This window comes from Gigantopelta aegis, chromosome 2 (assembly GCF_016097555.1).
Source record: "Gigantopelta aegis isolate Gae_Host chromosome 2, Gae_host_genome, whole genome shotgun sequence".
NCBI lineage: Eukaryota > Metazoa > Mollusca > Gastropoda > Neomphalida > Peltospiridae > Gigantopelta > Gigantopelta aegis.
Genome location: NC_054700.1, coordinates 49,590,580 through 49,615,617, shown reverse-complemented (window position 1 = coordinate 49,615,617; position 25,038 = coordinate 49,590,580). Strand labels below are relative to the sequence as shown.

General features: G+C 36.6%; 1 protein-coding gene across 1 annotated transcript in view; it reads left to right on the top strand.

Moving 5' to 3' along the window:
• Positions 1–4: 4 nt before the first annotated feature.
• LOC121386595 (uncharacterized protein KIAA0825-like) overlaps positions 5–25,038 on the top strand; it is a 37,911-nt gene continuing 12,877 nt past the window's right edge. Inside the window, exons 1-14 of the mRNA XM_041517547.1 lie at positions 5–39; positions 624–834; positions 5,936–6,107; positions 7,084–8,023; positions 11,777–11,920; positions 15,140–15,369; positions 15,931–16,074; positions 16,651–16,772; positions 17,314–17,467; positions 18,178–18,368; positions 19,050–19,229; positions 20,782–20,919; positions 23,581–23,671; positions 24,719–24,999. Coding sequence (XP_041373481.1) covers positions 689–834; positions 5,936–6,107; positions 7,084–8,023; positions 11,777–11,920; positions 15,140–15,369; positions 15,931–16,074; positions 16,651–16,772; positions 17,314–17,467; positions 18,178–18,368; positions 19,050–19,229; positions 20,782–20,919; positions 23,581–23,671; positions 24,719–24,999 — 2,933 coding nt within the window. The 5' untranslated portion in view covers positions 5–39; positions 624–688. The remainder of the gene's footprint in view (positions 40–623; positions 835–5,935; positions 6,108–7,083; positions 8,024–11,776; positions 11,921–15,139; positions 15,370–15,930; positions 16,075–16,650; positions 16,773–17,313; positions 17,468–18,177; positions 18,369–19,049; positions 19,230–20,781; positions 20,920–23,580; positions 23,672–24,718; positions 25,000–25,038) is intronic.

Below are 25,038 nucleotides of genomic sequence, written 5' to 3'. Positions count from 1 at the left end.
AGAATGGCTACTGAAAATTTGTAGTGGATATTGGACATGGTTTGTTTTAAAAATTCTCGTAATTTAAGTGATAAAAAATGCCGTATTGCCTACTATTGGCCAAAAATGTAACGGAACGCGGTTATTACTGTCCGTGGTCAATATTCTTCTGGAAATTGTATGTCTATAACTGTATATCACTAGGTTTCAAGACGAAACATGAAAATCATAAAAAAAAGTGCAATCTTCCACCCTGGCATGGAGTCGACATATAACTTAAACAGCTTATTTTCTATACATAAATTTGTAAAACTTTATAAGGACAATAGTAAATTCGACAAGATTTCATTTTCCGGTCAACAAGAGTGATGTTTACATTTGATTAAATGATATAAGAAACATAGCCACTAATCTCGATAGTGTTGATAGTGATTTGTCAGTATGTTCCGGTGCGTGTGCAAGTGCGGTGGGTTTTGGCTGCTGACACGCACACCCACCCGCTTGAGCAAATTATCTTTTTTTAATGCATTTTCCAAGGAACCGTGTCTCAACCTCTTAGAAACTTCACTTGCCACAGTCTAGACCCTCACCCACTACATTAAGTCCTGCACACTGCCTGATGTTGACAATTCTTCTTCTTTCAGATTATCTTCAACAGCTTAATTTTTTTTAAATGCATCATTGATAAATAATCACCAGATAAATTGAGATGGCAGCCTCAAGACTTAGTATGGATGATGTTCATCAATTACCTCCCTTTAATATGCTGCTTAAAGACGGAACTTCTCCTGGACCTGCTGTGTTGGATCTCTATCTGCATGACCTCGATTCACAGCTGGAGGAAAATACCAAGGAGTATGGATGATTTAAACATTTCATAAAATAAGTTTTTGTGTCTTCTGACGGATCCATGACGTTTCGCCCCCCAGTCAGTTCGCCCCCGAATAATCTGTCAGTTCGCCCCCGAATAATCTGTCAGTTCGCCCCCGCGATGTGCCAGTTCACCCCTAAATCGTTTCCAGCATATATTTTTCAAAACACTTTTACTTTTGTTTTTAAGTTTAACCACGTTTTTTTGAGGGGGCTGGAACAGACTATAGGTTAAAAAAAACATAACGCAATAATATCAATATAAATAAATTTTCTTTATTAAAATAATTGCACCTTTCTTTCCTTTCCTTTCAGCACTAACTTCAAATATAATATTTATTACAAGCAATACAGATGTGGAGGCCCTGAATAGGAGACAACAATGACGTCATTACTTGACATACAAATGACGTTAAACATATTGAGCACTACATTAACAGTACAAAGAGGAGAGAACCACACTAGAATTTTAGAAACGTTTTTGAAGTTCATCACAGATATTGTTTTCATAATCTTTAGAGTTTTGCACATTCCTTGAGAAGATGACTGGCCGACATGATCTCCTGCTCGTAGTCATCCCAAAGCTGGAATAATTTCCCCTCCAAACTGTTTCCCGCCTTTCTTATTCTGCGTTTTAGTTTCCCCTCAGAAACCATCCTTGCGTGTAGTGGCAAGAGAGCTGCCTCCTTATGTAGCAGCTCAATCAATGTGTACAGTGATTGCTGAAAAAATAAAATAAAAAGGTGTATAACAAGAGCCCACTACAAAAGAGTAGTTTTATCAATAATGTTACCATGTTCTGGGGTGTCGTTAAACAATAACAACAACAATAATAATAATATAGCTAGCAATATATGGACAAACTTGTGTAACTGTCATCGAATCCAATAGTTACCTTTGTATCGCCAGACTTTACGTTCAGGCGTCTGTGCCACCCCTCCACGTCGTTATTAGTTCTTATGGGCTGCTGAAACACAGACCATGTCTCTGGTGTCCATATCTTACTGTTCAGCCATGTCCCTTGTATGTATTCGAGAAGATTATTCAGGGCTGGAGCCGTACCCACTCTCTCGCGGAGCTTCCTGAATGCAGGGCGGATGTGTTCCGCGGGAAGGAAATTCAGCGCCATTGCTTGTCGTATAAACTTGTGAACGCTATCGTCATTCCTGTAAGCAACCTGAAATTAAATGCATACTTATTAAATTGGCGTTTCGTAATATGTATGTATATATATATATATTTCTAAAGATGCATCATTTCGAAGATAAAATATTTATACCTGTAGTCCAAGTTCTCCTACTTTTCGGTTCACGGCCTGCGCCTAGTGAAAGCCGCATCCACGGATCTGTACAGCCGGAAAGACACTGGAAAAGGCCTTCCACACTGCGCTTTCGAAGTCTGTAACCATGACCTCAACCTTTGGATCTCCAGGAAGACGCCGTTTCAGTTTCTTCAGAATCTGATATATAAAAAAAGTATATCCTCAACTACAGTATTATATATACTCAAGTAGTCGCAAATAAATAATGAAATACTATTATAATATTGTACTTACATTAAAAAAAAAAGAGTATAATTTACCTTCTTGTAATCGCATTTTCGCCTCCTGGACATGATGCAGAACGCGAGAGGCACTTGCTTCATAACATCCCCGGATCTGATGAAGGCATGGATACTAAATAGTTGGTAGAATGGCCGTCGGACTACTTTGAACGTTCCATCCAAGTACCAGGTTTTGGCTTCTGAAAGCATTTCCAGCTGTCGATCTGTTGCTAATATCAAGTGTCGCTGACCTTCAATATGTACGTCGGCTTTCAGGAACTCGTCAGGAATGAAAGTATTGTCTAGCTGTAAAAAAAAAATCGTAACATAGGTTCTATAAGATATACATTAAATAATGATATATAGTGCAATAAATTACATTAAGAAGAGTGTGAGTGTGTGAGAATTGATTCATCTGCCACATACCGCAAAGTCCAGATATGTTGGATCATCAGGACGCAGACGTTGTCTGGTGCAGTTGACCATTCGCAGTAGATTCTCCTGTTTAGGGCGACTTGTTTCGGGAGCATCGGGATCTCCAAGTTGTAGAAGGGTATCGTCTACAATAGTACCAGCCGGCATGAACACATGATCCATGGCTTTCTTCTTTATCTGAAACAGATGTAAAACAAATGTTAATGTTAATTCATAAAGGTTTTATTGCAGATATTATGCATATATTCCATCTAAATATATAGAGATGAATATAAAAAAAATTTGTTTTAAATACCTCCGCTTTAATTTTAACCGTAATGTCCAAGCCAGGAGCGGCAGGGTGACAATGTTTGGATGGTCCTGCCACGAATTGCTCGCCATACTGTACAACTGTAGCTGGACATCTCATTATTTTGCTTCTGACGGTGCACTGCCAATCTGTTTTTTCATTTCGTGTGCGCTGAAAACATACACCCATATACATATCAGTAATTGCATGTATCCTTAACTAAAGTATTTAAACAGTTAATAAAAGAAGCAACTGAAGCAATATATATATTTGAAAGATGAAAATGATTTCATGTTTCCTTTAAAAAATAAAACATTTACCTTTATGTTGTAGCCATGTCCACTGGAATCTGTCAATTTCTTTCTGTTTCGTTTGGTTCCGTAATCTATAATTTGGAACGTTAGCGTAGATGGCTCCTCATCATCGATGCCAATGTCAATTCGGGGATGTTCTTCCATAGAACAAAACAAAAAAAAAGGCACTGAAATTACTACATAATCATTAAGTGAAATAAATAAGTAAATATAACAGCACTTAAATGAATACTTGATATGAACATAATTTATACCGACCAGAATTGAATAACTGAATAAATCTTACTTCTCCATTACTAGCTCTGGTCGAGTAAATGATCGATGGGATACGTCAAAAGACGTATCATCAGGTGTTCTACCGTCAGCCTCATCGCCGTCATTGTCACCGTCATCGCGGGAAGCATCGTCGGAAACACCGCATTCATTACACCACCAGTCTTATCTGGCTTATTCCACGGACTACCTCTCTGTACATAATCCTTGACACTCCTATGGAAATGATGGAATTGATAAAATAAAATAACATAAATTGTATATCGTAACATTTAGTAATATGTTGTATTAGCTAACGATACAGAACCATTATAGCGAATTTGATGCGGCATTTTATTTAACCGCATATATATATATATATATATTGATCACAAGACATGTAAATAAAAAGAATGTTTACCTGTCCCGCAAACTCGGTGATTCCATCTGTTGCAAGTGTCACATTGAAGAGCTTCCTGGCGTGGGCGCACAGTGCAAAGGCATGTGATGCAAGATTCCGCCATTTTGCAATAAAATTCACTAGTGCTAATGAATTGCATTCACCAGGGATACGGGTTTTATGCCATTTCGCATCGTTAAGAAACTTAATCTCAATTACTCAATTGGCTTGGGTTTGTTTAAATATAACCTAAGTTCATCCTTGTTTTCGAAGGATTAAGTAATTAATGCACTATTACGGTTCACTTGACCACAGGTGTGTGTGTGTTTTAAACTTGTTATAACAATTACAGGTAGAACAAAGGCTACAGTGAATATCAAGATGAGGCCACGTTGTCATTACAAATCAAAGCGACAAACACCTTCAACCGACATCAAAGTACCATGATTACGCCGATATATGTATAGCGTGATAACTTGTGAATACCGTTCCTTCTTCTCTTACGTATTTACTGATTGGGTTTATTTTAAATCCTGCCCACCTCAAACTCACCTCCCCTACGTTTCACCTTTCATTTTAAGAACGTGTTTAAACCAATTATACTTACCTGATTTAGTTTTTTTATTTGTCTTTGCGAAATCTGTCATAGCTGTTCTTCCTCTTTCAAAAATATGCATTTGGGGTGGGGGTGAACTGGCGTAAGACGGGGGGCGAACTGGCATATGGGGCGAACTGGCACAAAGTGGGGCGAACTGGCTGGGGGGCGAAACGTCTGGTTCCCCTTCTGACCCATGTAATGTTCATGTAAATACTAGATTTATAATTTAAAAAAAAGAAAAGAGAAAACCCCACTCCATAGCAATATTTTAGATGACAATGTTCAGTATGTATCAAAATAGTCCTCTTATCATTGTATGTATAACAAGATAAGTCTGATCCTCAAGTGTGAAGGAGGTAGCAATAGCATCCCTTTGGTTCCTATATGAGTTTGTGTTCTACATTCAAAGTTATGGGGTGTTTCTGTATGCTTATGCAATATTAATTAATACAAACTTTTGCAATAGTAAGACATATGAATGAAGGATGGGACATATCCCATTTGTAAAACACTTGCTTGATGTATGGTCAGTTTGGGATCAGTCCCCATCAGTGGGTCCATTTAGCTATTTCTCGTTCCTGCAAGTGCACCATCATTTTATCAAAATTTAAAGGTTGTGTCTGGGATGGTGCATATAAAAGATCCCTTGCTACTAATAGAAAAATGTAGCAGGTTTCCTCTCTAAGACTACATGTCAAAATTACCAAATGTTTGACATCCAATAGCCAATGACTAATAAATCAATGTGCTTTAGTGGTGTCGTTAAAGAAAACAAACTTTTAAGACATATGAAAGAAATTGGTTCCTTTTGATTTCAATCTTCAGTATTTTTTTCATATATGCAGGTCCAAAGTCTACCATTCTTAAAGCAGGCAGCTGTTTAGATTAGTGGGTGATTGTAGGAAGGGGGACACGGTCACTTTTCCATGGTTCTTACGCATCCTGGAAATCCTGAAATGTCCTTGAATTTTGTGATTTTAATAAAAACTTTTTATTATACAAACTTTATCCAACATTAAATTTTGTTGTGTCCTGGAAACTTAGGCTAAAATTTCAGTGCTTTATTTTTTCGCATTTTCACTTTTGTTGCCCTCATAATCTGTCTAAATTCAGACAACAATTTGTTATGAAAACAGTCACTGACTGAACATTTCATGTCCTGGAGAAATTTTAAAATGTTCTGGAAATATTCTTGAATTTTATGTTTTTTCAAGTGTAAGAACCCAGTTTTAACCTAGAAGTTTTTTGATTTGTAGGTTGGACAATTGTCTGAAGTCTATTTTGAAGTTCACCAATGATCTGCCTGGAAGTAAAGATTTCTCCACACCCAAAGAGGGCCTCGCGCACATGCTGAACAGTCATGTGTTGGAGAAAGACTCGTGCTACGACCCTGAGATTGAGGATGTCACCGCCATGCTTTCATATCTTGTGAGTTTAAATGTTAGGACGGTGAAATAAAACATAAGTTTACAATCAAAATTTAAAATTGTTTTTGTAAACATCCCTGATAATGTTTTCAAATCTATGCATTTTTTTTGTTTTGAGTTCATTGGTTTATATTTATTACAGCTCCATAAAGTTTCCCGTCGGTGAGCCCATTGGGCTATTTCTCATTCCAGCCAGTGCACCACGACTGGTATATCAAAGGCTGTGGTATGTTTTATCCTGTCTGTGGGATGGTGCATATAAAAGATCCTTCGCTGCTAATTGAAAAGAGTGGCCCATGAAGTGGCGACAGCGGATTTCCTCTCTCAATATCTGTGTGGTCCTTAACCATATGTATGACACCATATAACCATAAATAAAATGTGTCGTTAAATAAAACATTTCCTTCCTTCCATACAGTTTCTTTGGTCTGACCATCATATCTGTTTTTGCCTCTCTGGAGATTTTATTTCTGGAATGTTTTGTTCATATAATTATGTCTTTTATGAATGTGACTTTCACAGCTACTTTGACTGGGGTGAATTTACAAATCCTAGTTTTTTTAATGTAGGTGTTAAGCATTGTAAATTTGTGTAGTTCATTCATTTTGTCATTTGATGTTTAAGCTTTATTTTCTTTTTAAATTATTCTGTTCTCAAATCCAGTCAGACAACAAAATAGTCTTATTAAATAATAAGTTAAAAGATAATTCATAATCGTAAAGTTTTGGTACCAAATTTATTATTTATTTTTATTATTATTTTTATTTTTTTTATAAAATACAATCCAGAAATTTACTTATTAATTTTTTTACTAAATATTTCTATTGTTATTTTATTTACTTGTTTTATTACTTTAGCTTCACTTTAAAAAAAAAATCAATAAGAATCTAAGTATGTTATAAAAACAGTTGTTTCTTTTACTACATACTGACATTTGATCAGTACAGTTTTAACACAATTTGTTTACCTGTTTACAGTACAAGACACTGGAGCAGTGTCCGGGAAGTGAAGAAGCAGTTCTACAAGAAATCCTGTCTCTGTCTTCTGACGAGGGCCTGCTACTACCACTGCGTAACTCTGGCATCGACCCCACCGTCATGTCGATGGCATCGATCAACATGGTGGTAGACAGCAGTGACCAGGTCATAGAACAGAAGTGGAACCGAATCGCCGAGCATCTGAAGAAACACTTCGTTTCTCGCCTGTCCCAGCTCCCGCTGACGAAATCTGACGATCCTTCTAATGTCGTGACGAGTCAACGACTCCACTTTCTGCAAAGCCTGCGTGTGATAGCGACTGATGAGGACGCCTGGCACTGCTACAGAGGCGTGCGGACTCAGGAGTTGCAGAAACAGCTCAGTGAGATGGTGGCTGAGACGGAGCAGGTGAACTATCTGTTGTCGAGACACTGCAGCGCCATGGCCGATCTCATCAGCAGCATGATCGACGAGGACTTCCTCGTCCTCAACACGGGCATGTTCACCAAGGTCACCAACGTCTTCAAGTCGCTGCACGATCTCTATCTGGAGAAGTACTCTGACGAGATGACTCTCTTGGTGGAGGAAATCTCCGATGAAATCGCCGATGCCAAGAGCAAGTCGTTCTCGCAGTCTCAGAGTGAGCTGGGAATCAGCGTCAACAGCGCAGTCAGTCTCCTGAAGGGCCAGGCGCAGTCTCTCGACAGCATGATTGCCATTGCTGGTGTCCGTGGCAACAGTCTCCACAGCAACCAAGGGCCCCAGGAGGGTTCGTTGCTGAGCAACATGGCAATGCCAAAGGCATGTGTGGACTCCCTGCTGGAGATAGTGCTGTCGTTCCTGCACATTGAAAATCATATTTTCACCTTGTTGAAGAACTCGTCGTGGAATGTTGCTGGTATATCGGGGCAGAAAAAGAAACGCAAAGGCAGTTTGAGAGGTATGAGGTTTTCTTTGTTGTGCTGAAAACTTGAAAGAACCAAACATAACAAGAAAGGAAAGAAGTTGTTTTTGGATTATTAAAGAGAGAGACGCCCTCACATTCTCATTCTCTTGGTGGGTGGGGGAACCCTCTGTTCAGTAATGAATGGGAGTTGTTTGACATCTCAGTGCACATTGTTTTAATTGGTGGTTATTGCGAGCCTTAACATATGACAGTTACCAGGGTTCATAGCGGTCTTTAAATTCCTTCAAAGTCTTTGAATTTAAAAAAAAGATTTTTAGGTCTTTAAATTCTCACAAATCGTAGCCAAAGCAATGTTGATATCTTTTACAGCTGCGTGCACTTGATATTTACCAGTTAAACGGTTTAATCTGTCATGCATGTAAAACAGCTCAAATCTTTTGCCATGGACAGCAAGGTAAACAAACTAGTTGGGTATTTTTTTTGCATTTTATTGTCTTTGACCACTATGTAAAAGTCTTTAAAAGTCTTTGAAAATGGCAGGTGAAAGTCTTTGAATTTGTTTTGTCTTTAAGGCTATGAAGCCTGGTTCCTGATATAGCTGAGTGGTTGAGTCCTCAATTGAGGTATGATAGGTCATAGGATCAACTGTCATTAATGGACACAGATCTTTTCCAACCAAATCATAACTGATATATCAAAGGCCAATTTTGTTGTATGCACTGCTCTGTTTGTGGGAAATTGCATATAACAAATGCATTGAAACTGGTACTGGTATATCAAAAGCCGAAGTATGTACTGTCCTGTCTATGGTAATCCGAAAGTGCATACAAAAGATGCCTTGTTGCTAATGAAAAATAGTTGCAAGCTTCCTCGGAAGACTATGTCAGAATTACCAAATGTTTTACATCAATGTACTCTTAGTGATTTCATTAAACAAAACAAATTTTAGATTCAGTGATGCTTTTCAGTCTGAGTGGCCTGCATGTATGTGGTGGTAGTAGATTTTCTTTCTCATTATCTAGACCCAAGTATTGACATAACCATGTTAGATACTAAATAGCCATAATTTAAAAATATGATGACAAGTTGTTCAATATTCCTTTCCTTTAAACAATAAAAATAGCATGGATAGAATTTGAACTTGTCAAAATTTAACATTAAAACCATAATTTGTATTAAAAGGACAGACCCTTGTTTTTAAATGTTCACTAAGGCATATTTTTCACCTAGATCCTAGTTTCAACCCTTAAAAATGGACATTAAGTTTGGTTAATAACAAAGTTGGATACAACAGAGTAAAACAAGAGCCTGTGACATTGAAATACCCTTAAAAATAGACTAAAACGAGACTCCACAACTGTTACTTCTCAGATGCATACTGTAAAATACTTTATTTTCACTTGGAATTTATTTTCGTGTTTGAATAAAATTTGTAAAAATAAATTCCATGTGAAAGTAAAGGCTGACGGAAATTGGACATTTAAAAAAGATTAGTAGTCTCGTTCAGTCAGATCCGAGACCTTGTTAGTTTCCACTGCACGGGACTATAGTAGTAACAATGCGATACTTAAAACTGTATACCAAGAAGCAGTATCAAAGTAAAGACAATATATTACATAATAAACAATACAAAGTTTTATATGGTTTTGTTTCATAAGTGCTGGTTATGAAAGCAATACACGTGTTTAAAAAATGGAAGTAAACATCACAGTTTGTTAAAATGTGGAAGTGAAAACAAATCCGGGTTGGGCTTGTATGCTGTCATAGTATTGGGCTTTCACACTAAAGATTTTATTTGCCTGTTTGTCAATCATAAAATGTACTGAACAAGTATTTTAACAGTAATAAATAGTGTTTAAATAAAACTTGCGCTAATATTCAGGGTTGATATTGGCTATGGGCGACTAAGAATTTTACCAAGGTAGTCTGTCAGGCAACCATCGATATTAGGGTCTGGTGAGTGTGGTACCAGTTAAAAAACAGACACTGAAACTGAATCGAATGTGACAAATCACATCGCGTCTGTGTTGGCGCGAACTACAGCAGAAGAAGACATAGAACATGCTCTACATGTATATTTTAACAGCGCCAGATTCAGCTTCTGTGGCTTTGGGTCGGGTCTCCTGAAAATAGAGCTCAAAACATATTGAAGACATTGCATGTATTTTTTAAATCTAGAAGTCATCAGCTTATAAGAATGGACTGGATACGCCATAATTATCTAGTAGAGCTACTATTTGACAATTGTTATTCAATGTTATAGTAAAAAGGAATCATATTTAATTAGCTTAAATTATTCTGGGACAAAATCAAAATCTATCTTGTAGTTTTAACTCACATTAATGTGAGCGTATGCACATATATATACAAATAACAATTACCTGTTCCATTACTACAACCCAGGACTTATTCCAAAGGACCGTTAACTGATTGTCGTTGTCGATATTGTTTTAAATTTAAGCGATTTGTATTAAATAAGAACATATCGATCTAAAGTCTTGACAGCAAGACTTGCATAATGACATAACTGTCCAAATATTACTGTAATAAACAATAAGTACACCATTATGCTTTGTAATATAATAACTAAGTACATAGTATATTTTGGTAAAATGTTGTTTTTTTTTTACAGATTTATTTTTCTTTTGATATTTATTTTATTAGTAGCCTACTAATGTAGCATTTGTAATATCCAAATTAAACGCACACGTGTGTGTGCTTCGTCTATTCCCGAGGAAATCCGATACTGGAGATTGTACCCCTTCTTGCATCGCCACAAAGAGGACTGCCACACCGAAACTAGGTTTATATACTAAAGCACGCGCAGTTCTACCTTTATTCTCTTTGTATTGCATTATTTGTTATTACTTCAGAGACAATGCAAGTCAAACTGTATACCTTGGCTTTTGTTTTCACCCCTGTATTAAAAATGAGATTTAATCATCATAATTTAATGGTAATTTGTAACAAATTATTTTAATTTATACTGGATTTCTTTATCTTTTTTTTCAATTTTTTTTATTTGAGATGGTATGGGTTTAAAACTTTGTAACATGTTTTTATATGAGTTTTAACTGTATTCATTATGAAGTTACATGCTAATTCACCGGTTTCCTTTTGAAGGAAACAGACTATATACGGTGAGCACATGATTATTATTCAACAAAGAATATTCTAGTCTTGATTTTGGCTGTGCATTTAAATTACAGTGGAGGACTAGTTGAATTTGAGAAGGGCCAGTAAGATTTGTTTTCAACTGGCCGTACTGGCTACCATTGTTTTTATGTTAATTTTCAACCTTGAATATTGCGCCTTCAAAATATGAAAAATCCATTTTGTGGTATTAGAAACACCAGGATGAACAGAAAAACTTTGGTTGTATGGAATCGGATAATCTAAACAATAAAATATAAGTAATGTTTGATTTCAGTGATCATAAACAGCTCTAATAGTGAAAAATATGCCTTACTGTTTAAAAACTAGGGTCTGTCCATTTAAGAAAGTACTTAAAATTTACTGTTGATAAGTTAAAAAAAACCTCCATGCTAATATATGTACATGTCTCTGTAATGTGTATATTAATATAAATGTGTTAAATCAGCATACTACATTGTATTCAAACTAATTTGATTTTACATACCCAGTACTTTATTTCAGAATACTATTCAAGATTGTATCACATTTTAAAAATATGGTTTAAAACCACAACTTCTTGGTTGATGAATTTGATAATTGATTCTCTCATGACTGAAATTCTTATGTTGCACTACATTTGATGTTTTACAGGTGTTTTGAAACCTAGTTCAAGTCCAGAGTTAGAACGACATTCGGTGAATCTTGGCAGCCAAAGCAACAGTGACACAAACATTAACGTGTCTAGCACCCCGTCACTGGCATCTCTGATAGGAAACATTACACCCACACCAAGAGGTACTTCATGTTTAGAGACACTGTGTACTGTGTTGTGTCAGATGTATACAAAAATAGATTCATGTTTTCTGTAGCATATCAGTTTCTTCCAAAAAGAGTAGCAAGGATATTATGAGAGCTATGCAGAAATGTGTAAAAGCGCTTTTCCATTTCGTCTAAAAAACCAAAAACATGATGTTCAATACTGTTGACCACACAAGGTTTATTTGCATGTTTTCAGGGTTTCAAGTTTATGGTGTGTGTCTTATATTATAAGTTATAACCAGTTTAGATTTGTTAGCATTTAATGCAATTTTTGGCAGTTCCAGGGGTTGCAAACAACAATTTTCCTTCAGTGGCCCTTGAGCGGCCCCTGGACCCCAACCGCCATAAGCTGTTTTGTTCCAGCCCCTCTCACATCTCTGGAGTAGAGAGGGACGTGGGGGAAGGAACAGGGAAAGAGATTTAGACACGATTCACTTTTTCTGCAGCATATTAATTTCTTGTGTTTTGTTGTTGTTGTTTTTTGTTTTTTTCCCAAAAAGAGAGATGTGGGAGGGGGAGGGAGGAAAGAGAGAGACATATATTTAGACAGAGAATGAAGAGAGACTCAAAGGGATTGTGAGAGGATGTATTAAAAAAGAAAGTTACTTCATCTTACTAAATGCTTTAAGCCTAAAGGGATTGTGAGAGGATGTATTAAAAAAGAAAGTTAATTTATCTTACTAAATGCTTTAAGCCTAAAGGGATTGTGAGAGGATGTATTAAACAAGTTAGTTACTTCGTCTTACTAAATGCTTTAAGCCTAAAGGGATTGTGAGAGGATGTATTAAAAAAGAAAGTTAATTTATCTTACTAAATGCTTTAAGCCTAAAGGGATTGTGAGAGGATGTATTAAAAAAGAAAGTTACTTCGTCTTACTAAATGCTTTAAGCCTAAAGGGATTGTGAGAGGATGTATTAAACAAGTTAGTTACTTCGTCTTACTAAATGCTTTAAGCCTAAAGGGATTGTGAGAGGATGTATTAAAAAAGAAAGTTAATTTGTCTTACTAAATGCTTTAAGCCTAAAGGGATTGTGAGAGGACGTATTAAAGAAGTTAGTTACTTCGTCTTATTAAATGCTTTAAGCCTAAAGGGATTGTGAGAGGACGCATTAAACAAGTTAGTTACTTCGTCTTACTGAATGCTTTAAGCCTAAAGGGATTGTGAGAGGACGCATTAAACAAGTTAGTTACTTCGTCTTACTGAATGCTTTAAGCCTAAAGGGATTGTGAGAGGACGTATTAAACAAGTTAGTTACTTCGTCTTACTAAATGCTTTAAGCCTAAAAGGATTGTGAGAGGACGCATTAAACAAGTTAGTTACTTCGTCTTACTAAATGCTTTAAGCCTAAAGGGATTGTGAGAGGACGCATTAAACAAGTTAGTTACTTCGTCTTACTGAATGCTTTAAGCCTAAAGGGATTGTGAGAGGACGCATTAAACAAGTTAGTTACTTCGTCTTACTGAATGCTTTAAGCCTAAAGGGATTGTGAGAGGACGTATTAAACAAGTTAGTTACTTCGTCTTACTAAATGCTTTAAGCCTAAAAGGATTGTGAGAGGACTTATTAAACAAGAAAGTTAGTTACTTCATCTTACTAAATGCTTTAAGCCTAAAGGGATTGTGAGAGGACGTATTAAACAAGAAAGTTAGTTACTTCGTCTTACTAAATGCTTTAAGCCTAGAATTATTAACACTATTTAAATAGAAATGATTTTTTATGAGTATTAAAAATAAGATCATTGAACTTCTTTTACATCTATAGCCACCAAAGTAACAATCAAAAGGTGGCTTTTTAAGTAATGTGGCTGCCTAATACAGGTCAATTTATACTATATTAGATGATTTGGTACTGTACAAATGTGGTCTGTTAACACAGGTGACTGCTTAATACAGGTCAGTTTATACTATATTAGATGATTTGGTACTATACAAATGTGGTCTCTTAACACAGGTGGCTGCTTAATACAGGTCAGTTTATACTATTTTAATGAGATGATTTAGAAGAATAAAATTGTGGCCTCTTAACACAGGCGGCTGCTTAATACAGGTCAGTTTATACTATATTAGATGATTTGGGAGAATAAGAACTGTGGCCTCTTAATAAAGCTTGCTGCTGGAGAAGGTTTGACTATATTTAACCCTTTCAGACTCGTTAACTATTGTCTTCAAAGTGCCCCAGGAATTGATATATTTGACAGTTAAATAAAGAATAAATTTACAGATGGTTTTTTGATGATAACTTATTTATTATTCATAGTAGAAGACTGGTTCAAGCATATTTGTAAACGTAAATCAATTTTCTATGAGAAGGAGCTCATTATTATACATATATAGAGGTATATTAAACAAAATCACTGATTATAAAAACATACCAAATTTCTATAAAAATGTGTAAATGAATAAACCCATTTAGAAAATCTTTCCGACCACGTGCAAATCTCTAAAGTGGTATGTCATCTTGAATTCGTGATAGTATTTCAGCTAGTGGAATTCCAACGGAATTATCACTGTTACATTACGATAAAACATCACTATGGCGTTAATTTTCCGTGAAGGTCGTATTATAGAAAATTGATGTCGCCATTGTAGTTAACAGAACACTTATACCAAATAGGCTGAAAAGTTCCGAACAAATGAGCACATTCTCACGGCAAACCATGTAACACTTCTACAGGATGTTGTTGTTAGCACTGCCTCTATTGCGCATGTCAACCTGTGACAAATTTGGTGGTAAATACAAACTGAAAACACACAATGGGATTTCCCGTTCTGTAGTCTGAACGTTGATTTTTTTTTAACGGGATTTCCCGTTCTATAGTAGGAAAGGGTTAAATTACATGTGTTAATTGTTTTCCTAGTTATTGAGGGGCAGGACGTAGCCCAGTGGTAAAGTGTTCGCTTGATGCACGGTCAGTCTAGGATCGATCCCCATCGGTGGACACATTGGGCTATTTCTCATTCCAGCCAGTGCTCCACAACTGGTGTAACAAAGGCCTGGTATGTACTATCCTGTCTGGGATGGTGCATATAAAAGATCCCCTGCTGCAAATCGAAAAGAGTAGCCCATGAAGTGGCAACAGCGGGTTTCCTCTCTCAATATCTGTGTGGTCCTTAACCATATGTCTGACGCCATATAACTGTAAATACAATGTGTTGAGTGCATTTTTAAATAAAACATTTCCTACTTCTTCCTAGTTATTGAAAGGATGAAAACGGAAGATCGTTTACACTGGGACTGGAGACTGATCTTCAAAAAGATTTCCTCCGACCTGTCACGCATCGCGGAAGACATGCTCCACATGCTCATGAAGAACGGTCTGCACTGTGAAATTATAGAGTGGGAAAAGTCCAATTCGGTTGAAACGAGACCGGTCGACAAATTACTGCACGGAGGAAAACTGGATTATCCTAAAGTTGTGTCAAAGGTAGAAACAGTCAGAAGAAGCGATGAAAGAATTAAGCACCATGTTAATATAGTTATGATCCATTATATGTATATATGATTACACTCATTGTGAAGATTTGCATTTTCAAATGACATCTATTTTTCACAATGACTCAAAAAGTATCTCACCACTATAAAAGTTATTTTTCCAGTGGCATTGGTGGTAACGTCAATTCTTACATTTATTTTTATGTCAAGTTATTTTTTAACGTTAAACTTCAGTTTGTGTTTGTGTGTAGATGTTTATCTCAGAGCAGAGGACCTCATAAGTTGGATAAATTGTACCCAATCCTTTTATATTATATGCAATAAAATATCTTTTCAATCAATTGCACACTTTTTATTATGGCAGATGAAACATTTAATTCAACTGAATAAAAGTTTGTCCTTTATTATTATTATTTCTGACTGTAAGGACATACATTTTTATCTTTAATTTGACACATGTCCTAAAAAGTTCATATGTTAGATAAATATATTAATTTGGGTTTTCTTCATATTTCATCTGATTGAATTAATACTTCTGATTAATGTTTTTTAGGCTGTACTTGACTTCTTTGATGAAGCGACCAGACTGCTGCCTCTGGCTCACGCGGGAAATGACGGATGTCTACACTCTGTGAAAATGGTGTTCGTAGACACTGTCAGCCTGGCCATTAAAAACTTCAATATGCATTTCACAAAGGTAATCAGTGTGGTTTGTTATTGTGCTGTCAACTTTTGCCATGTGTTTCAATCATTTTGGAGTTTAGAAGATGTGTTTGACACCTAGTTAAACTGATACATATAGACTAATAAAAAAAGAGACATTTCTTTCCTTTTTCTAAATTTTAATTCTGATATTCCACCCTTGAAACATATAAGATTTTCTCATAAGACCTAAATAAAAGATGTATGATGAAAGTAGTTATAACATACCCTCAATAATGCAATGTTAAAACAAAAAAATCCCAATAAATTCACATTTGTTATTACTTTGACCCCGTATCAAAAGTTCTTTTATTGGGGCGGGATGTAGCCCAGTGGTAACGTGCTCGCCTGATGCACAGTCTGTGTGGGATAGATCCTCTGCTATTTCTTGTTCCAGCTGGTGCGCCATGACTGGTATATCAAAAGCCGTGGTATGTGCTACCCTGTCTGTGGGATAGTGCATATAAAAGATATTTGACATATCATAGCTGTGAATTAATAAATCAATGTGCTCTAGTGGTGTAGTAAAACAAAACGTTAACTTCCATTGTTTTGTTTTTGTCATCAACAGTTGTCTAAAGACATCCCGAGTCTCGCCCCTGTCAGCTGTCTGTACGTGTTTCTGTCCAGTGTCGTGTACATTCGCAACCATCTGGTGCATTACGAGAAACTTCTATTCCAGGAAGAAGGCGGGTATGTCATACACAGTAAACATTCACACTTACTACGAAAAAAAAGAAAGAAAAGATTCTTCAGTTGTCGGTATCCACGTTTTGTATGTTTGTCTGTTAATATATTTAAACCTGTAGAATTTGGTCACCTTTATTAAGCAAGGACCTTGATTAAACAGTCATACGTCTTCAGTGTTCTGGAAGTTCCATGCCACTGATCATGAAGGTATAATAGATGAAATTCACATTTTAATACATGTATGTGGGAAAAAAACGATAGCTGCAGAAATCAGTTAAATAAAACAATATATACAAATAACATTAATTGATGATAACTGGTCAGATGTAAAAACCCTGTTTTACACAACTCCTTGAAGTTCATGTCTCAAATCATTTACTTTAATCTGGCTTAAGAGCCTACATTTCAGTACTCATTTTGGTTATATAATCTGTCTTCAACTGCTCACACTCTCATTCATTTGGTCTGTCTTTCGTTTGCTCATTCATTCATTCATTCATTTATTCTTTCATTTATCAATTCATCCATGTTATAATATTTGTAGTAAAAGGCCGTTTGCGATTCTCCACAAGCAGTCTGTGGAACTGATCGATGCATTTACTAAGCAGATTGTTGAGCTGCACAAACAACTCGTGTCCACCAGTGTGCTACATGATGCAGAGGGAAATAACTGGGCAGACCCCAAGGATTTCTATGAGGTGTGTGCAGAATGTTGATGATCATGTAACATAGTTGATAATGTGGACCATGTTACTTGATTGAGAATGTTGATGACCATATGATATAGTTGAGAATGTTGACCATATGACACAGTTAGGAATGTTGACCATGTGACATGGTTCAGAATGTCGACCAAGTGACATAGTTGAGAATGTTGATCAGTTCACATAGTTGAGAATGTTGATAACCAAATGACATACATGAGAATGTTGACCATTTAATGTGGCTGAGAAGGTTGACCATGTGACATAGTTGAGAATGTTGACCATGTGACATTGTTGAGAATGTTGACCATGTGACATTGTTGAGAATGTTGACCATGTGACATAGTTGAGAATGTCAGTGACCATGTGACATTGTTCAAAATTTCAATCACCATATGACTAGAGCTGTAATGATTAACTAGCTGAAGGGTAAAATGTGCTGGCACATCTCATTAGCGTGTTGTTCCATCACCTGCTGTTTTATCTGTATAAACATGAATATACATATATAAACAAAATTAGTGATGAGAGTAGACTATGAAGTGGTGGCATCACGTAGTGTTTTTAACAAAAATGTTAATTGCATGTCATATTTACCATGTATTAGCTCATACCAAGGAATTGATGGGTTTTAAGAAATATTCAATTGCTTTGAGATAACACATTTGTAACTTTTAATGTCATGTGTTTTACTTTGATTGAAGGACGAGAGATGTTCGTTCACCATTCAGATGTGGAACTATCACTTGAGGTCACTGCAGTTTGACCTGTGGTCAGTTTGTCCTCCACGCCTTGCTCAAAGTATTTTCAGCTCTGTTCTCCATGATTCCCTACTGGTCATCACACAGCGGTACGTGCGAGTCAAACCAAGTTACAGACGAGTCAAACAGTTCAGGTAAATATGCCGATGATAGATAATTAGTGTCTGTTCGATGACGGGATTTAACTCCGTCAATTGAGCAGTTGTCTGAGGTGCTTGCATCACAGGGTCAAACCACCTTGATGGATTCGTTCAACTGATTGGGTTTTTCCTCCTTTCAGACAGTACTTCACAACTGGCTGTGGTATGTGCTTTCCTGTCCTGCTAATGGAAAACTGTAATGGGTTTCCTCTGATGACTACGAGTCATAATTACCAAATATTTGACATTTAAAAGCTCATGATTAATTAATTAATGTGTGCTAGTGGTGTCGTTAAACAAAACAAACTGTATTCACTGGCTGTTCGCAGTTATTCTGAATATTTTCACGAGTGTACAAAGCTTATGTGGAGATGATTAATACCAGTGTATGTTTTTAACTCCCCTCCCCATGCCAATGTTTTAACCCCGTCCCAAAATGTAGATAAAATATCCACATTTTTAGTATGTTTTAAGTGGGAAGCATACATTTTGAAATAATAAAAAAACCCAAACCCACAACATTTCTTGAAATATTTATTCTTATTTTAAATTTCATTGCAGTGTCTCTCATGTTGCCCACATTTAATGGACATACAGTTTGTGCATGTCATTTTTGTTCATACATAATTTAAAATTTAAAATTCTGCTAATAAGATTGTTACTGTAACATTTCAGGTATGACTTGACGACTGTTCTTCTGTCGACTGAAGAGTTTCTGTTTGACGCCTGTGACTCCATCAGTAAACTTCTCGACCCCGGCCACTCGGATTTGCCACATTACAGCATTCACAACCTGTGTTCAACTCTCTTTTCTTGTCTGGCAGTCGTGTCTTCTCCCATTGATGTACTCTGTAGGTAGGGCATTCTATCAGATTTACCTCATTACAGCATTCACAACCTGTGTTGAACTCTCTTTTCTTGTCTGGCAATCGTATCTTCTCCCATTGATGTACTCTGTAGGTAGGTCATTCTATCAGATTTGTCACATTACAGCATTCACAACCTGTGTTCAACTCTCTTTTCTTGTCTGGCAGTTGTGTCTTCTCCCATTGATGTACTCTGTAGGTAGGTCATTCAATCAGATTTACCTCATTACAGCATTCACAGCCTGTGTTCAACTCTCTTCTCCCGTTGATGTACTCTGTAGATAGGTCATTCTATCAGATTTACCTCATTACAGCATTCACAACCTGTGTTCAACTCTCTTTTCTTGTCTGGCAGTTGTGTCTTCTCCCATTGATGTACTCTGTAGGTAGGTCATTCAATCAGATTTACCTCATTACAGCATTCACAGCCTGTGTTCAACTCTCTTCTCCCGTTGATGTACTCTGTAGATAGGTCATTCTATCAGATTTACCTCATTACAGCATTCACAACCTGTGTCTCTTTTCTTGTCTGGCAGTTGTGTCTTCTCCCATTGATGTACTCTGTAGGTAGGTCATTCTATCAGATTTACCTCATTACAGCATTCACAACCTGTGTTCATCTCTCTTTTCTTGTCTGGCAGCCATGTCTTCTCCCATTGACATACTCTGCAGGTTGACCGGCCTCGGTGGCGTCGTGGCAGGCCATCGGTCTACAGGCTGGTAGGTACTGGGTTCGGATCCCAGTCGAGGCATGGGATTTTTAATCGAGATACCGACTCCAAACCCTGAGTGAGTGCTCCGCAAGGCTCAATGGGTAGGTGTAAACCACAAGCACCGACCAGTGATCCATAACTGGTTCAACAAAGGCCATGGTTTGTGCTATCCTGCCTGTGGGAAGCGCAAATAAAAGATCCCTTGCTGCTAATCGGAAGAGTAGCCCATGTAGTGGCGACAGCGGGTTTCCTCTCAAAATCTGTGTGGTTCTTAACCATATATCTGATGCCATATAACCGTAAACAAAATGTGTTGAGTGCGTCGTTAAATAAAACACTTCTTTCTTTTACTCTGCAGGTTGGTTACTCTTCAACCACATGCTATCATTGTGCATTTTATCCACACTTTTACAGGTCTTGACCTCAACATTTTTCAATGGTAGGCTACCAGCCACCTATTTATAAAATCCGATAGGCCTTAAAAATTGTGTGGGTTTTTTGAGGGTTTTTTTCCGACATTAATAACATTTTGTAGCTCTATAATATCTTAAAGATACAAAGATAAAGAGAAAATATTTATGTAACTTTTTAAATTATTAACAAAATGGCAAAGTTTTCTATTATATATATATAATATTATATATTATTGTTACATATTTAATGATAACAAATTAAAATGTCAAAATTTAAACCCAGTAATGCTGGTCAATGAAGTCACAGCAAGAGTGAAAAGTTGTTAGAGACTATGAAAAATAGGAATGGAGGTAAAACAAAATGGCCATAAAAATAAATTTTATATCACATATTATCTTTGTGTTTATTTTTCAGAGTATTCAAGCGAGGATATGGCCGCAGGCGGGAAAGTGACGATCACTTCTCCCTTCATCTTGAGACGTCCTACCACGGCTCTAACACACAGTGGCTCTGCTGGATCAGACCCGCTCTCTTCCAGCTAACTCAGAAACAGTATGTACCCTGTGTCAATGAATATCGGATATCAGTGTCAGTGAATATCAGATATCAGTGTCAATGAATATCAGATATCAGTGTCAGTGAATATCAGATATCAGTGTCAATGAATATCAGATATCAGTGTCAATGAATATCAGATATCAGTGTTAGTGAATATCAGATATCAGTGTCAATGAATATCAGATATCAGTGTCAATGAATATCAGATATCAGTGTCAGTGAATATCAGATATCAGTGTCAATGAATATCAGATATCAGTGTCAGTGAATATCAGATATCAGTGTCAGTGAATATCAGATATCCGTGTCAGTGAATATCAGATATCAGTGTCAATGAATATCAGATATCAGTGTCAATTAATATTAGATATCGGTGTCAGTGAATACAGTATCAAATATCAGTGTTATTGAATACAGTATCAAATATCAGTCTCAAAGAATACAGTATCAGATATCAGTGTCAATAGGGTATCAATGAAGTAGTATTGTGCAGATCATACTATGTTCCAGCTAACTCGGAAACAGTATGTAAACAGTGTCAATGAATGCAGTATCAAATATCAGTGTCAATGAATACAGTATCAAATATCAGTGTTATTGAATACAGTATCAAATATCAGTCTCAAAGAATACAGTATCAGATATCAGTGTCAATAGGGTATCAATGAAGTAGTATTGTGCAGATCATACTATGTTCCAGCTAACTCGGAAACAGTATGTAATCAGTGTCAATGAATGCAGTATCAAATATCAGTGTCAATGAATACAGTATCGGATATCAGTGTCATTGAATACAGTATCAAATATCAGTCTCAAAGAATACAGTATCAGATATCAGTGTCAATAGGGTATCAATGAAGTAGTATTGTGCAGATCATACTATGTTCCAGCTAACTCGGAAACAGTATGTAACCAGTGTCAATAAATGCAGTATCAAATATCAGTGTCAATGAATACAGTATCAGATATCAGTGTCATTGAATACAGTATCAGATATCAGTGTCAAAGAATACAGTATCAGATATCAGTCTCAAAGAATACAGTATCAGATATCAGTGTCAATAGGGTATCAATGAAGTAGTATTGTGCAGATCATACTATGTTCCAGCTAACTCAGAAACAGTATGTAACCAGTGTCAATGAATGCAGTATCAAATATCAGTGTCAATGAATACAGTATCAAATATCAGTGTTACTGAATACAGTATCAAATATCAGTCTCAAAGAATACAGTATCAGATATCAGTGTCAATAGGGTATCAAAGAAGTAGTATTGTGCAGATCATACTATGTTCCAGCTAACTTGGAAACAGTATGTAACCAGTGTCAATGAATGCAGTATCAAATATCAGTGTCAATGAATACAGTATCAGATATCAGTGTCATTGAATACAGTATCAGATATCAGTGTCAAAGAATACAGTATCAGATATCAGTGTCAATAGGGTATCAATGAAGTATTATTGTGCAGATCATACTATGTTCCAGCTAATTCAGAAACAGTATGTAATCAGTGTCAATAAATGCAGTATCAAATATCAGTGTCAATGAATACAGTATCAGATATCAGTGTTATTGAATACAGTATCAAATATCAATCTCAAAGAATACAGTATCAGATATCAGTGTCAATAGGGTATCAATGAAGTAGTATTGTGCAGATCATACTATGTTCCAGCTAACTCGAAAACAGTATGTAACCAGTGTCAATGAATGCAGTATCAAATATCAGTGTCAATGAATACAGTATCAAATATCAGTGTTATTGAATACAGTATCAAATATCAGTCTCAAAGAATACAGTATCAGATATCAGTGTCAATAGGGTATCAATGGAGTAGTATTGTGCAGATCATACTATGTTCCAGCTAACTCGGAAACAGTATGTAACCAGTTTCAATGAATGCAGTATCAAATATCAGTGTCAATGAATACAGTATCAGATATCAGTGTCATTGAATACAGTATCAAATATCAGTCTCAAAGAATACAGTATCAGATATCAGTGTCAATAGGGTATCAATGAAGTAGTATTGTGCAGATCATACTATGTTCCAGCTAACTCGGAAACAGTATGTAACCAGTGTCAATGAATGCAGTATCAAATATCAGTGTCAATGAATACAGTATCAGATATCAGTGTCATTGAATACTGTATCAGATATCAGTGTCAAAGAATACAGTATCAGATATCAGTGTCAATAGGGTATCAATGAAGTAGTATTGTGCAGATCATACTATGTTCCAGCTAACTCGGAAACAGTATGTAACCAGTGTCAATGAATGCAGTATCAAATATCAGTGTCAATGAATATAGTGTCAGATATCAGTGTCAATGAATACAGTATCAAATATGCGTGGCCTGTCTGGGATCGATCCCCATCAGTGGGCTCATTGGACTATTTCTGGTTCCAACCAGTGCACCACGACTGGTATATTTAAGGCCGTGGTATGGTGCATACAAAAGATCCCTTGCTGCTAATCGAAAAGAGTAGCTCATGAAGTAGCGACAGCGGGTTTCCTCTCTCGTTATATGTGTGGTCTTTAACAATATGTTTGACGCCATATAACCGTAAATAAAGTGTGTTGAGTGCTTCATTAAATAAAACCTTTTTTTCGTTAAATAACACACTCCTTTCTTCCTTGGTGTTTCAGCTACGAGGACATGCAGACGACAGTTGCCCTGTACCTGCAGATCAGACTGCTGTTCAGGCAGCCGGAGACTGACTGGGGGAAACTGATGCAGGTCAGCACCTTGTTTATCACACTACTCTTGTAAATAGGGTTTCAATCTTCTCATGTTTTATTTAGTCAATAAACGCATATTGCAATATTTAAAAACACCAACTGTCAATTGGCAGGATTCGAACCTACTGCACTGATTCACATGAATTATGACAGCATGCAACTGAAACCTCATTGCTACCTGGTCTTTCACAAAAATGGATGCCCAAAGTCAACAATGTGTACTGTCAAACACTCTGTTCAAAAGTAATATCAAAGTTTAGTGTTGATTTATAGCAATTTTTAAATTACAACATGGATAATAACACGCTCTGTGACTAATAGTCCATCAGCAGAGATTTTGATATATAGAGAATTCAGAATTTGGGTGAGGGTTGCAGATGTACATTTAAAATGATTGGCAATATAAGGCTGTGAATGACTTAACAGGATCCAAGATTGTCCACTATCACTGTATTATTTTAAAAATGGGATTGGGGAAACTGTAGACATTACTTTTCAGTTACTGAGTACCATTCTCCTATCATCAATAGCGGTTTGGTAGAGCACTCGCATAAGATGCAGTGGGTTTCAATATCAAACGCCCTTCATGGACCTGTTGTTCCCCCCTATCCCAACCAGTGTCCCGTGACTGTTACATCAAACGCCTTGGTATGTGCTATCGTATCTGTCAAAAAGTTCATACAAAAAGATCACTTCTTGCTATATGCAGTGGCAGTAGGTTTCCTCTATTATTCTATAAACCAAGTTTCAAACAGGGGTGGGAATTCTCCTCGGATCCGCTGTTTTCCTCTCATGGAACATTGCGTTTCCTCGCATTTTAATCGTCCTTTCCTCCAAAATGTGTCAAATGGCACAGATTTTAACCTAGGATTTCAAGAATTTCCAGGATCCCTCTGGATTTCCTCTTTTTTTACAGTTCACTAATTCCTATCCCTGTTCAAAATAACTATATTTAAAATAACACAGGTTTCATTAACAAATATTCCTGTTTCTTTCTAACGACCAAGCACCAATTTGATTCTGCAAGTTATATCTAATTTTCCAGGCCCTGATAATGAAAGAATACACACTTCCCATTCTGCTCCTGACTCGCAGTATGGATGTTATTCACCAGATGAATGATATTTCTAACCAATCAGAAGCAGTGATACACAAATCTAGTCGCTCGGGCAGCCAATCAGGTGCGGTGGTTAAGAAGGTTGTACCGCCGGTTGATAAACACCGGAGAGAGACTGCCGTTGAAGTGTGCTCTGTCCTTGTGCGAATCTTGAAGCAGTGTCGGCAGTTCCCAGACGCTCTAGCAAAGACGCTGATGCCAGTAATAAGGTATAATGTCAGTTAGAAGTTTATTATCTGTAACCACTA